This window comes from Alligator sinensis, unplaced genomic scaffold, assembly GCF_000455745.1.
Source record: "Alligator sinensis unplaced genomic scaffold, ASM45574v1 scaffold211_1, whole genome shotgun sequence".
Lineage (NCBI taxonomy): Eukaryota > Metazoa > Chordata > Crocodylia > Alligatoridae > Alligator > Alligator sinensis.
In genome coordinates, this window is record NW_005842024.1 from 1,410,207 (window position 1) to 1,425,481 (window position 15,275).

At 41.9% G+C, this 15,275-nt stretch overlaps 1 protein-coding gene across 2 annotated transcripts in view; it reads left to right on the top strand.

Moving 5' to 3' along the window:
* Positions 1 to 15,275, top strand: part of GLRA3 (glycine receptor alpha 3) — a 106,121-nt gene that overhangs the window by 82,092 nt on the left and 8,754 nt on the right. For both annotated transcript variants that reach the window (XM_025202423.1, XM_025202422.1), the window contains exons 6-7: positions 7,856 to 8,070; positions 9,649 to 9,795. In XM_025202423.1, the coding sequence (XP_025058208.1) occupies positions 7,856 to 8,070; positions 9,649 to 9,795 (362 nt within the window). The remainder of the gene's footprint in view (positions 1 to 7,855; positions 8,071 to 9,648; positions 9,796 to 15,275) is intronic.

Below are 15,275 nucleotides of genomic sequence, written 5' to 3' on the forward strand. Positions count from 1 at the left end.
CCACTTTGACCAGTAATAGATTAGGAGAATGATGAATGGGAATACAGCATACCCTTGCAACGCAACCATAGTAACCAGAAAATCCATCTTTCATCCTCATACATTTAAAAATTATAAATACAGCTTTGCTTTTACCTACATCTACCACCTACAAACACACATGCCTCCTTCCTGAGCCTCCACACAACACATGCAATCATAAATATAGCCATAGATACCAAATGCTGAAAAAACAAAAAAACAGCACCACCCTACCTAAATAACACTTCTATAAACCTTGCAAGCAAAAATGTCCCTAAGTGAAAACTATTACTGCACACTGCTTCCATTTAAAACATAGGAACATAAGGCATTCATTCTGTGTCTAGCTAGTTCAGTATACTGTCTCTGACTGTGACAAGTAGTATATGCCACAGAGCAAGAATATATATATACACAAGGCATGTCTAATATAACCCATCCCATGGCCTCAACCATCATTGGTATAGGTAATGTCAGAAGATAGCCCCCTGCCCCCAACTGTTCTATGTAATAGTTCTCAGTGGACCTGTTCTCCATGAATTTGTCTAATCCATTTTTTAAAATGGTTGTAGTATCTGCCTCTACAATCTCCTGTAGCAATGAATTCAACAAGTTAACTATGTGCTTGGTAGAAAGAACTTCCTCTTGTTTGTTTCAAACCTTTCAGTGTGTAGCCACTGGTTCTTGTATTCTGCGACTTTGTAGATAACAGTTCCCAATTTGCTTCATTCATATTCTTCATAATTTTAGAATGATCAGTCCACTGCCACACATTCGTGACTGTTCTGTTTAATAACTATTAATTGATCCATCATCCATTAATTTGTCTAGTCCCTTGGTGAACCTTGCTATACTATCTGTTTATACAGTCTCCTGTGGCAATGAGTTCCACAAGATAACTGTGTGTTGCATAAAAAGGTACTCTCTTGTTTGTTTTAACCTGTCTCCTGGTATAGCTCTAGTGGGTGCTCCCTAGGCTTAGTATGCTGAGATTTGGTGAAAAACACTTCCCTGTTCACTTTGCCAACAGTGGCTATGTGCACACAAGATGCTGACTGTGCAGTCATTACTGCACAGTCATTTAGTACTTGTATAAACAATAGGAGTGTGCAAAATGGGCCCTATTCAATTTGGATTTGCATTTGGCCTGAATCGGGGACAATGATTTGATTCATTGATTCGGATCACTGTCCCCAATTCGATTTAGCTGAATCCAAATCTGAAGATTCGATGCTGATTCGGAAAATCAGCGATTTGGACGTAGACACAGCTTTAAAAGTTTTTTCTACATACCTCGAAGTACCAGCATGGCTCATGCATTCTGAGATGCTGGGGTGGATGGAGCGTCCCACAGGAGCACGGGGGGAGGGGAGGCTCCCCTGCATGCTTGGCAGCTAACCCGGAAGTGGAAGGGAAGTATTTCCGGTCCAGTTCTGGGTCCACTGGGGAATGGACTGGGGGCCCCCCTGCCCCCCTGGCTCAGTGACCGGCCACTGGGGGACCCTAGGTGCTCCCCCAGGCCCAGGAGGCACCAGTTGCCAAGCCAGGGGAGTGCATGGGGGTCCCCCGCACTCTCTCCAGCAGACCCAGAAGTGGACTGGAAGTGCTTCTGATCCACTTCCAAGTCTGCTGTCAAGCACACTGGGGAGCCCCCAGTGCTTCTGTGGGATACTCCATGCGCCCCAGCATCACAGCATTCACAAGCCATCTGCTACCTAGAGGTATGTAGAAAAAACATTTAAAGCTGTGTCTATGTCCAAATCGCCAAAACTTTCTGAATGGATTTGAAGCATTCTGATTTGATTCAGAGAGGTTAAAGGGTCCTCTGATTCAATTTGGATTCAGAGATTTGTCCACCAAATTGGCCAAATCTCTGCTAAATCGAATCAGGGACTGAAGTTTCACACAGTCCTAATAAACAAGTACTAAATGACTGCACAGTAACCCTAGTTATTGGGCAGTAGTGCTGATGAACATCTTTTTTGTGATGCTACTACACAGTAGCCTAATACTATGCAGGAACAGTGAATTCAGGGAAAGCAGCAGACATAATATACTTTGACTTTAGCAAGGCCTTTGATACCATTTCCCACAGCATTCTTGCAAGCAAGTTGAGGAAGCATGGATTGGCTGAATGGATTTTATGCTGAATAGAAAGTTGTCTGGAGTGTTTTATGGCTGCAATCAATGGCTCAGTGTCTAGCTGGCAGCCAGTATCAAGTGGAGTGCCCCAGGGATCGATCCTGGGGCCATTTTTGTTCAATATATTCATTAATGATCTGAAAGATGGGATGGATTGCACCCTCAGCAAGTTTGCAGATGACACCATGCTGGGGGGTATAGTAGATACACTTGAGTGTAGGCTTAGGATTCAGAATGACCTAGACAAATTGGAGGATTGGGCTAAAATAAATCTCACGAGGTTTAACAAAGACAAGTGCAATATCCTGCACTTAGGACAGAAGAATCCCATGCACTGCTACAGCCTGGGTACTGACTAGCTAAGCAGCACCTGTGCAGAAAAGGACCTGTGGGTTACAGTGGACAATAAGACAGATATAAGTCAGGAGTATGTCCTTGCTGCCAAGAATATTAATGGGATACTGGGCTGCATTAGTAGGAGCATTGCCAGCAGAACAAGGGAAGTAATTATTCTGCTCTATTCAGCACTGGTGAGGCCACATCTGGAGTACTGTGTACAGTTTTGGATCCCCCACTATAGAAAGGATGTGGGGAAGTTGGAGAGAATCCAGCAGAAGGTGACAAAAATGGTTTGGGGGCTGGGGCACATGACTTATGAGGAGAAGACTGAGGGAATTGGGTTTATTTAGTCTGCAGAAGAGCGAGGGAATTTGATAGCAACCTTTAACTATCTGAAGGGTGGTTCCAAAGAAGATGGAGCTAGACTATTCTCAGTGGTGACAGATGACAGACCAAGAAGCAATGATCTGAAGGTATAAGTTAGGAAAAACTTAGGAAAATTAGGAAAAACTCTCGCACTAGGAGGGTGGTGAAGCACTGCAACAGGTTACCTAGAGAGGTGGTGGAATCTCCATCCTTGGAGGTTTTTAAGGCCCAGCTAGACAAAGTCCTGGCTGCAATGATCTAATTGGAGGTGGTCCTGCTTTGAGAAGGGGGTTAGTTTCATAGTGGTTAGGGTCGGAAGGGACCTAATCAGGTCCAACCCCCTGCACGGGGAAGGAACGAGTATGGGGTCATAACACCCCAGCCAATGTCCAGCCTTCTCTTTAAGACCCCCAAGGTAGGAGAGAGCACCACCTCCCTTGGGAGTCCATTCCAGAACCTGGCAGCCCTAACTGTAAAGTAATGTCTCCTGATGTCCAGCTTGAACCTTGTCTCTAACGATTTGTGGCTGTTATTCCTAGTAGCCCCTGGTGGTGCGTGAGGGAACCCAATTTCCACTTCACCCAATTTCCACTGGTCCCCCCTGGTGAGTTCGTAAACAGCCACCAGATCCCCTCTGGACTACATGACCTCCTGAAGTCCCTTCCAATCCTAATTTTCTGTGATTCTATGATTCTGCTGCACAGTAGTATCACATCACAGTTTTTGCCACACAATGCTACTGTGCAGTAGTATCGGGCTACTGTGCAGTTAGTGTCTCATGTAGATGTGGCCTGTGTTCAGCTAAATTTGCGTCACTGTTAATCCATCTGCAGAAAAAAAGCGCATATGCTAGTTTTTTTGTGAAGTAATACTCAGCTAAAGCAACGGTCCAAAGCATAAATAGGTAAGGACTTTTTTGTGATATCCTGTATTGAACCAAGTAATTAGGGGACCTATTGGATAAACTTCTGGGCACCAAGTTTCTGTCCTGAGGTCTAAGCACCTGAAGAAGACCTGAGGAAGGACACCTGATGCCCAAAGCTTGTTCAACAGCTCTCCCAACTATACAGCTGGTCCAATAAAAGGTATCACAAAATCTCCTTGCCTGTCACACATTTCCTTTACCATCATGACTGCAACAGAACCCTAGCCCTACTAGAGCATAAATAGGAGATTGTCAAAGACAGAAGAGCAGTTAGGCTGCTGACCTTCTCACAACACAAAAGACTTGATTCCTCTGTTCTTGGCATTATCTTTCCACATCCCACTCTTTAAAATGATTGCATGATTACTCTTAAGTTGATGCTGAAGCTATATGAAATAATAATTAGGAAGGATACTTGAATATTTTCCATTGAGAACGCATTTCAGCAGAAAGCTAGGTTCTCAGCTAAATGATATCTTTCATTAAAAAAGTGCTTGGCTTCCACAGATTTCTGGTGTTTATTCCAAAATTTGCCTCTTTGATTATGAGACTCATAATTATCCTGCCTCTTACTCCAATTCTCTTCCATGGATTAGACTCTACCAACAGATTTAATTTCCTATGATATACCACAGCCATGCAGCTGCCGTGAAGCAGTTCCCCTCACCAAGAAAGGTGCATCATAGAACAGGTAGCCCCCAGGAAGAAGCCTAATTCAAAGTTGATAATTTGAAGCATCATACATCTAAGCAACTGTTCCCATAAGAAACTAGTGAATTCTCTCTATCATCCCCTCTCATTTATTTTTACTTCTAGAGTACAAGCCTCTTCATTATTTATTTCATTTTGTCACTGAGAATTTCCTCCTTTTAAGCAATAAACAAAAACAACTTTCAGTGTTAATCCTTTTAAATATCACTCAGTACTAATCCTGGTTTACTTAAAACCCCAACTCTCTCTTACTCTGTGTTCCAGGTTTTATGACTGTTACTAGCCCTTTTACTATGAATCTTTTGCACAAACAGGATTTTATCCTCTGCAACTCTCCTCCCTTTCTTACACTGTCAGCTTGCATGTGTAGGAAACCACACTTCTTTTAGGCTAGTAATACTCATTGTTCATACCCTACTGCCACATACTTTAGGCTGCCTGAGATCTATATATTAATTCCAGCTCATCTGGGGTAATCAGGATACTTCTTTATCATAATGCCATCTGGAGCATAAAGTTCTCCCACTGTCATGACTTCAGGAAATTTCAATTCACTATCATTATTGACCCACAATACACACCAAGTGAATGTATTATCCATTTTACATTTCCTTAGTTTTTCCTCCCATTCCCTTGTTTTACAGCTACAAAGGAAAAGAAATTTGTGGAGAAGGGGAAAATGTTACAGTGAGTCTGTCCCTAAAGAAATCTCTTTGCTAGAAGCTTAGATATTCTCCATGTTTTTTTACCCTTACTACTTTGACTCAGCATGGTACATCAGACTGCTTCATTCTTTTCAGCTTGCCTTTTCTTCCTCCTCTCATTCTGACACCTCTCCACCTGCCTGATAATTTGATAAAACTGATTGGCCAACAGAAGAGAGATTATTTTTTTCTTCTCCAGTCCTTTTGCTGTGAGGATTAGCAGGTCAAAGGTTCACCCAAGTCCCATTGACCTAGCATAGCTCTTGAAAACAATGACATAACTTGTGACTGATGCAAGTAGCATCACACCCACCTGCTTATGAGTCCTCACCCTGAATAATCAGGTACCCAATTTAGGGCCTTAATGGTCCACTGGAGACAGCCCTTGATACAAATCTGGAAGAAGACATGAACTCACATCACTGGTTCCATAGCAAGATGGAACCACCGCTTTTCTCCCTAAGCAAAAAAAATCTTTTTGGGGGTCAGCAGAAAATTTTCAAATATGTTTCACCAAGATGCTTCCCTGTCTTTAACAGGTGTTATTTACAAGTAATGCTGGCATGTAAGAAAACTTACTGACAGAACCTTGCTTTAATGATTTAATTTGGATATGACATAGAAAGAGATGACAATGTACAGAAATTTGAGGCAGGGGTTAGACATACTAATGCTGTTAAATCTGTTAGCATCAGGTTCATTCTGGGTTCTGTCAAAGATCAAAATTTCAGGCTAAATGAAGTAAGTTTAAGAAAGGAACATAGGGTATATGGCATAGTGAATCTGGGAATATACTTCAAATAAAGGACACAGTATAAGAAACAGTATGAAGTTGCTGCAAGGAGGAGGAGACTAGAAAGATGTGCCAAGTTCCAAAACAGAGATCAACCACAAAAATGCAAGGCCAGGAGATGTAAGCAAAAATATAGTTCAGAAGAAATTTCAAGATAAGCACTAGCTTTAGCCTCAAGTTGAATGAGGCAGAAGAGGGTGAGAGCCTATATCAGCATTCAGATAGAAACATGGAAGACACCGGATGCTAAAACAACTTTTCTACAACATTCAGAACAGATTTGAATGAAGAGATATGGGGCAAAAAATTGTCTCATTGAATCAATGGCAATGCTGGGTTCTTATACAAGGATATTTTTTAGTTAATTGGCAAAATAAGGATTTCAAACTGTTAGATTTACTACAAAATTTACAGATAGGACAAATGATCTGTTGGCAGTGCTATACTAAACAAGAGTTTGAGGTTTTTTTTCCATAATTATTTGAAGCCTCCAAAATTGTCATTACTATTTCTTGTTGGTTTCTTTTTTGTTGTTGTCATAAATGCCCAATGAACTCCCCATCTTCACTGCCTTCTGTGGTCAATGGAAATAATTTGATGCAACAATGCACTGCTATTATCATTTTGGGACAATATGTAAATACCAGATATAAGGAAAGATATACCTTTTTAAAAAAATGAATATATCAGACTGTAAAGAAAAACTAACTCTTCTTAGTCAACTTGAAATTAATGCCTACCCTTCATACAAAAATAAGCCAGGTTGATGCACGAAGGTGGTAAATTGTGTAGGATTTATCAAATATATAATGTGATGGTAGAAAAAACCGTGAAAATGAATTGGGTAAAATTATGGGAAATCCAATATGTTCTGGAATAGCTCCATAGCTATTAACATATTAATAAAAAGAAATATGAGGCATCCATTCCCAATTCAGAATGATTAAAATATATTCATTCAAGTAAGCACAGAAATCTGTAGTAGATGCATTTATTGCTATCAGAAATTATCAGCAACTTTAGATTAACCACCTTCATTTCAGTGCGACTCAGATGCACAATGACCAGAATTACAAAGTAGAAAAAGTCAGTTTTAGAAACTGCCACACAATTGCTGGCTTCGGGGTAAAAAGCAGAAGCAGTTTTTGCTTGGTGGGACATAATGATACTTCACTTCCCCAGGAGAATAAGTCACTCATTTATTCTGTTTTTAATTAAGTTTTTGGGGACTGCTGGATTTTCAGCATTTTTTATAATTAGGCAACTTAGAGTAATTTCTCAAGTAACCAGTTTAAGCTTCCATTGTTTACATTATTGGTCAACGTGTTTCAGGATAGAAATATTTTTAGAAAGTAAAACCTTTGAAGACTAAAGCCTCCAGATGGCAACTGAATGTCATAGGTTATGCACCAGTGACAAAATGTTTTCTGTGTTTTAATCTAATCCTTACTTTTTGGAGAAGTACAGTTCTAGAGGTTATTGACTATTACATTTCAAGGGGTTCTGTGCCTCTCTCACAAACAGATATTTCCATTGGGATAGTGAAACATATACTGCAGAATCCAAGTCATTCTAATAGAACAGAGCTGTCCAACTTTGGCATGGCAGGGGCCCCACACAACACTAGCATATAGACCTCTGGGCCACATGCCATATGTCAGCAGGAGGAAAGGAAGCCACCAAGGCAAGAAGGCTGTGTGTTAATTGCTCAATGGCCACCAGTCGGAAGGCCCTGCATTAGAGGACATATATATTTGAACTAGTAGCATACATTTTTGTGTGAGAGAATTAGACATTAGAAATTTTTTAAATGGACTATTTCTATTAAACATTTTCTCTCTTTGTTGTAACTAGGAAAGTTTACATGCATTGAAGTCCGTTTCCACCTTGAAAGGCAGATGGGTTACTATCTCATTCAAATGTACATTCCAAGTCTCTTGATTGTCATTCTCTCCTGGGTATCATTTTGGATCAATATGGATGCCGCTCCAGCCCGAGTAGCTTTAGGTATAACAACTGTACTGACCATGACAACACAGAGTTCAGGTTCAAGAGCATCACTCCCAAAGGTAGGCAAAAAACACCCTCTCTCATATTATACTGATATCACTCTGTTAGGACAAACAGGAATCATATATGGTTATCAGAGTCCTTTGAAAGCCTTTGAAATGCTCTCTTTATTAACATAAATACACATTCATTAAGGATGAATAGAAGGAAGGTAACCCAAAGACATTAGGTCTTGATTGACACAAGAGGCACACAGCAATCAATGCTAACCAAAGAACCACAAAAATAAATATATCCCTAGGTGAATGGCAGCAAATACACTGCAGTTTAAATAGGAGGGTGGGGAGGAAACAAACCACCATCTACAAGTTGTGTGCGTTTCATTATTCCACTCAATCCACAGATTTTTTTTTTTTAAACGAAGAAAATAAATTAAACTAGATAAGTACAAAAAACATTCCATAGGAAATAACTCATTGTAGAAAACAGAGTTTGTGTTTTTTCTAATTAACTCTTTCAAGCCTCCAACTGTCACTACTATTTCTTTTTGTTTTCTTTCATTTTGTCATAAAGGCTTGATCCTAGGAAGAGCTGACCATCTTCATTCCCCATTGTAGCCAGTGGGAATGATTTAATGTAATAACAATTTGCTATTATCACCTTGGGACATTTTGTAAATACTGGATTAAAATTCCAGTTGTTGCAGCCAATTCTTTTTTCCTTTTTAAAAATATAGTTCTCCTATGGGAGAAGAGTGTGTTTTAGCTCTAAAATATTTAAAAGGTAAAAGAGTCAAATCTGCAACAAATGGAAACACTACAACTCCACATTAAATGAGGGACTAACGGCAAAGTATTACATTAGGGAAAAAAAAAGTCAGATACACTTTTAACTGCAGATTTGGGGCCTGATTCTGCTTTTGTTGGATGAAATGTTAAAACTCCAACTGCTTTCAGGCACAGCAAGAACCAGCCCTAAATTACAAGCCCAGATTGTATCCTGCAACTGAGCTACACAGGGAAGAGGGAGTGTATCAGGGAATCGGTTATGTCTCCATCCCCAAAGTTATAGGAGACAAGAAGCTGTCTGAATGTATAGTGGTTGCCTCTGGTGCCTCCTGGACTGTGCCAGAAGTAGATGGACATAGCCAAGTTCTCTTTTATCTTATGCCCTTTTTCTCCCCACCAGCATTGCCTGGTAAATGCCAAGCCAGTCACTTACAGCTACTTTCCAGTCCCTTTGTGCTTTATCATATCTCAGTAGGAAACAGCCCATACACTTCCAGAAAAATGTTTCATTTTTTTCCTGCTTCTCCCTTTTAAACTATCAGGGTTATGATAAATGCAATGTAAAACAGACCACGAAGAGATGTTAGCCAAGAACAAAATTTCTGTTTTGAAAAGACTAGTTTGTGACCAGGCAAAATATAGGTATCGCACATTTTTAAATTAAATTGCAGAATACAGATTGAATCTTTTGCCTCTATTATATAATCAGCTTTTCATGCTAGTGCTTGTTTGGTAAAAATAGAACTGCGGCAAGGGGCATGAATTTATTTTCCCCTGACATTATGAGATACCAAAATACACATCTGTGGTTTGTAATATTTTCAGTCTGTTGCTCTTTTCTCTGTGTAGGTATCATATGTCAAAGCCATTGACATCTGGATGGCAGTATGCCTGCTCTTTGTATTTTCTGCACTTCTGGAGTACGCAGCTGTAAATTTTGTGTCAAGGCAACATAAAGAACTCCTGAGATTCCGACGGAAGAGGAAGAAGAATAAGGTAAAAAGTAGCAACAATAACAACTTGGAGAGCAATGCAGAGACTGCTTTGTTTTGTTCTGGTTTGTTTTGGTTTGGTTTATAAACTGGAAGAAGGGCTTTAATTGGTACAAATAGCACTATGTGAAATGGGAGTACACATGAAATGGAAACATAGGGTGAAATTCACCTCGGGCATAGGGTCAGTACAAGGACTACGTATCACATAAATCCCACTTAAATCTCAAAAGAGGGATTAAAGAGGATTTAAGTGATGAATGGGCCATGTGTAAGCTGTCTGCCCAAGAGTGCATTTCAGCCTGTGAAACAGAGTCTGAGTATGACATGGTAATGGGAACTGAAAGCTCCTGGTATAGTATTGAGAGTTAGTATATTTCATTTCCCAGTTTAGTCCTAGTATTCAGTACAAGGAGTTAGCAGGTATGTGTGTTATACAAACAGAGTATTTTTTTATTTATTAAAAAAAAAAAGTTTATGAATGCTACTGCTTACAAAGATGGTTTTCCTTTTAGAATCTTAACTGAGTGTCACTTTGATTCATCCCAGCTTTTGTCAATTGCCATGCAATCAAGAATTTATTTTAATAGAGCTATGGCAATTTTTATGAGCTGAGAATTGGGATCAGGATGGCGGCGGGTCCCCGCACCAGTTGATATGCCCCAGGCCCTGTACCAGAGCCGGCCTGAGGAGGGTGTGGGGCCTGAGACAAATCAGCTCATGTGGGGACCCTCCCCCACCCTGGGATCGTGTGGCAGTGGGTCTCCACACCAGCTGATATGCCCTGGGCTCCATACCAGAGCTAGCCTGTGGAGGGTGTGGGGCCCGGGGCAAATCAGCTGGTGAAGGGATCTGCCCACACCCCAGGCTCAGGGCAGTGGTGCATCCCTGCACAAGCTGATATGCCCCGGGCCCCATGCTGAAGCCAGCTCAAGGATGATAGGAGGCTGGTGCCACTGGACAGGACCCCATGCTGGGAAGATCAGTGCTGCCGCTGGCCCCAGCTGGCAGCACCAGCCTCTTGTCATCCAGCAGGCAGACTGGAAGCTCGACAGCACCCCTGGGAGGACTGTGGGGGCTGTGCCAGACTCCTCCTAGAGGTGTGGGCCCCTGATCTGCCTGCCAGATGACAGAAGGCTAGTGCTGCCGGCTGGAGCCAGTGGCAGCACCTATCTTCCTGGTGCTGGGTGGGCAAAATGTCAAAACAGCAAACCAGTTTCAATGACACTAAACGGAATAGTGCTTTTGAAATTAAACAAGACTCGAAACGAAACACTGTTCCTTCAAAACGTCAAAACAGAAGTCAAAGTGGAACGATGCTGTTTTGCACAGCCCTACTTCCTACCCACCTAACTGTCTTGCAGTTAAGCCCACAGTCTTCCAATTTTCTGATGAGAACATTATGGGATGCCACAACAAAAGCTTTTTGAAAGTCAAGGTATACAAGGTTAGCCTAAGCTGCATAGATTGAACCAATAAGGAAGTGAATAGACATTCATGTTTGATTCAATAAAAGCAGCCATATGCCTCTAGTGGCCCAGACCAGAAGCCAGGGGATTCTAGAGCATGCCTCCCTGCTCAGCCAGAACAGGCAGCTTGGGCCAAGGCTAGTCCACCCACCTTTGCAGGGAAGATGCAAAGCATCCTGGGATGCTGAGGAACTGTGAATATGAATCTGGAGGGGATCTGGGACAGAAGTTCAATCAACCAATTTAGTCTCAATCAGTTAAGTCTGATGTTACATCCATCCAGGTTCATCTTAAATCAGTGCCAGCCTTTAGAAAATAGTTTATGCACACTGAACTTCTGTTGAGTTACAGATCTGAACAGCTTTGCAATCACTTATACCAGTTTATGTGTAATTTCTGTCCCTATGATGAGTATACTAGACTTCATGGCTAAGTACAGGTGCTACAATCTAGGCCCAAAGATTAAATCCTATAATATTTTACTTAATGAAAATAATGGAAATTCTATTCCAAATAAATACTGAGTAAGGCTTTCCAGGTTTTTGGCCATGAAATATGCATATGAGGTAGACTCCTATTTTTCTAAAAGGGTTTCCCCTTGGAAAAAAAAATAAAAGTGGGAGACTACCATTAATTCAGTCATCCGTCAAGTGCCTGAAGTGTCAACTTCATCTCCTGTTGAAATTAGCATCTTTCACAGACTTTGAGGGGAGTTGAGTCAAAAGATGCATGGAATATTACTACATGTCAGATACTGAACACTATCAAGAGGGTTCATATGGGTTAGTTCAAGAGTCTGGAGACCTGGCCTCAAATTATCTCTCTATCTTGGGGCTTGCTTCTCTGCACAGGAAAAGTCTGATATTTCTTGGATAAAAGTCACTATTGTTCAGTGGTCCCATGTAATACTTTCACAAGCTGGCCCTGAATGAATGTGAAAATGGGGTGAGGGGGAGTGTTTTTTCTGACATTAGTGGAAAAAGCACTTTCGCAGGCATATGGGAGGAAAGCTGTTTGTTTCTTTTTGTGATAAAGAAACTACAAGCAGCATAAAGGGTTGGAATCCTAGGAGTGTGCCTGTATGAATGGATTACTGAGAAAGGTGCAAATGTGACAAGATGCCCGAATCATGGATGTGATATAAACAGATTTGTTAATTGATATATTATATGACTACATATATATAATATGGCTATTATAGTCCCTCTTCTTCCAGCAAATGGAAGACTGGCAATCATGTTAATTTCTCTGGATTTCAAGGAACCCAATTCTTTTTATTGCATTTAAGTTGTTCCTTTTCACCACATGATCAAAATCAAAATGAAACACAGGTTGTATATTCTAAGCACAAGGGTGCCTGTAGACATGTGGGATGCCTGATCTGACATACTATAATTATAGCGCATTGTAGCAGGCTCATTTAATTGAATCTGCTGGAGCGTGCTAATTAGCACTGACTAGCATGTGTCAGCAGCTAATGAGCAGTCCAGCCTGCTAATTAGCACACTCCAGCAGCCTCAGTGTCTTGTGTATTCAGCTTCCCAATGCTTCAAAATGGCAGTGGGGACACTTTAACTAAAGCTTGTTGAATGAGCTTTAGTTAAAGCACCCCTGCCACCATTTTGATGTGCCAGAAGCTGACTACAGAAAACATTGCGGGCACTTTAATTATAGCAGCTCTTGAGAGTTCTAATTAAAACACTTCTCCCATATTCCCAGAGCATATGTAAAGACACCCAAGGACAGCATCTTTTGGAGCAATATTTCTTTCCTTATCTATAGTTATTTTGATTATATAGAAGGAAAGGAATACTACTTCAAAAGAGCTCTTGAAACATGAGTTCACATAGACTGGACCCAATTCTGATTTCACTTTATTTTAGTCACTAATTCCATGGAATTACTAGAAGTACATTGCAATTAAGTTTTGAATTAGTCTTCAGTGTATGCAAGATTTATAACAGAGACTAGAATTGCCCTCAGTTGTTCAAACAAAGCCAGTATATAAATAAAAAACGAGTTATATATGCACACAGTACCTGGTGTCAGTGTATTATGACCAAATTGTGTTTTCAGATTTATTTTTATATAAATTATATTCAGCATTGCAGGAGGCACACAAATATGAAATGTTTAAAAAAAGCTGCATGAAGTGCAATTCTGATGTGTAACTATGAACATAAACAGGTACATTACTGCTAGAGGTGCAATACATTGGTCCCCTATCAGATCAGTACTGATATAAGGAAAATTGACAATAATTGGCAATCAGCTTTTTTTGGCTAATGTGGCTGATAATGTGGCCAATAAATGCCCCATGCATGCGCACAGCCACAGTGCAGCACACAGGCAGCCAGGAGCACAGACCTGCAGCATGGAGACCAGCGTTTGGCTGGCAAGTCTGTTGTTGGGGAACGGGTGGGAGAGGGAAGGAGTGTGTAGGGGACAGATCAAGGCTCCCGCAGTAAGGGAGGGAGTGAGGTTTGGGCTGGGGCAGGCCATGGGATGGATCCATGAGTGGCTCATCTGGATGACGTGAGGGGCACAGCTCCCACCACTACGCATGCCCCGGGAGCACATGGGGAGCATGTGCCCCTAGATCTGTGCATGGGGCAAGGGCTAGCTGCTGCTGCAGGCTGGGGGTGGCACTGGGCTCCTCCTGGTGAGAGGAGGGGCTGGGCCAGGGCTGTGCTTGGGCCAGGTGGGAGACGGCTACAGCAAATTTTGGGGTGTCTGCAGCCTCCCCCCCCCACATAGCCCTCATCCCAGCACCGCTGCCACCTGCCCCAAGCACAGCCCACCCCAGCTCCCCACCAGGAAAAGCCTGAAGCAGCCTCAGCCCACAGCGGCAGTCCACCCTTATCCCACATACAGATTCAGGGGCACATGCCCTCCCCCCCCCCCCCCCCAACATGCCCTCCCAGGGCGTGCATAGCAGTAGGAACATTTATTTCCTCAGATCATGGCTATGTTGTACTCATGGGTTTCTCACAAAGTATGCTCTTCCTGGATTTCCTTGCTCTAGTCATTGAAGGATAGGTTGTTAACAATAACATTTAATTTATAAATAATTTTAATTATTATGCCATCAAGGTGTTTGAGATAGTAAAAGTATTTAAAAACCTATGCTTTTCTGTGCATTGTTCTGTAAGTTTTACATTTTTATTAAGTTTTTTGTTTTAAAGATTTACCTGTTGTCGCTTTCTTGAGTTATTTACTTTTGCTTCTTGATGGATTTGTGTTTGAAATCAGTAATGTGAAAAAACACAAATCAACCTATCTCCTTTTTAAACCTCTGCTTGCTCTATTTTTCCATCCCTGAAACTTGTTTGCAACTATTCCTGAAAAGGTAAGGCAGGCAGTTGTGTTTTCAACTGACATTGATGCTGCTCTTGTGGATGTCAGCAGAGAATGACAGTACCCAGGGGTAGATCCAGCACTTCCCAAAGAGTGGGGAACACCTAACAGCACCTAACACTGAAGGGGAGGCTGTACTGCTCTGCTCCCAGCCTCATCTCCCATCTAATTTTATTGGAATTTATTCCCTGGAGTAGATAAAGACATTCACTACTGTCAGGGGAAGATCCAGAAGTGGGTGCAGTGGTGCCACTGCATCCCTCCCCGCTTTTGGACTGGACTGCACCATGGGAGCCTCTGAGGACTATAAGTCCCTAAAGAGGTGAAACCCCTTCCCCCTTGTGCTCAGAGGTTTGCCTCCTCCCCTCCCACTCCTGTTCCACCTGCCTCTGCTGCTTTCCCTGCTGTCCTGGGGAACAGGAAAAGCTTCAGAATCGCTTCCGTCCACCCAAGCTGGGCTGTACAGGGGTTGGGCTCAACTGAGAATTGGACATTGGCAGTGAGGATGGGTGGGCAGGTTCCCCCTCCCTACTCCTGCTCCCAGGGAACAAGTTTGGGGAGGGAAGGGGGGAGAAAACTACTCTTTCACTATGCTTTTGCCTCTGTCCCCATTCCCCATAGAGGTCAGCCCCTTACAGCCCTGCTGGGCTGGACAGAA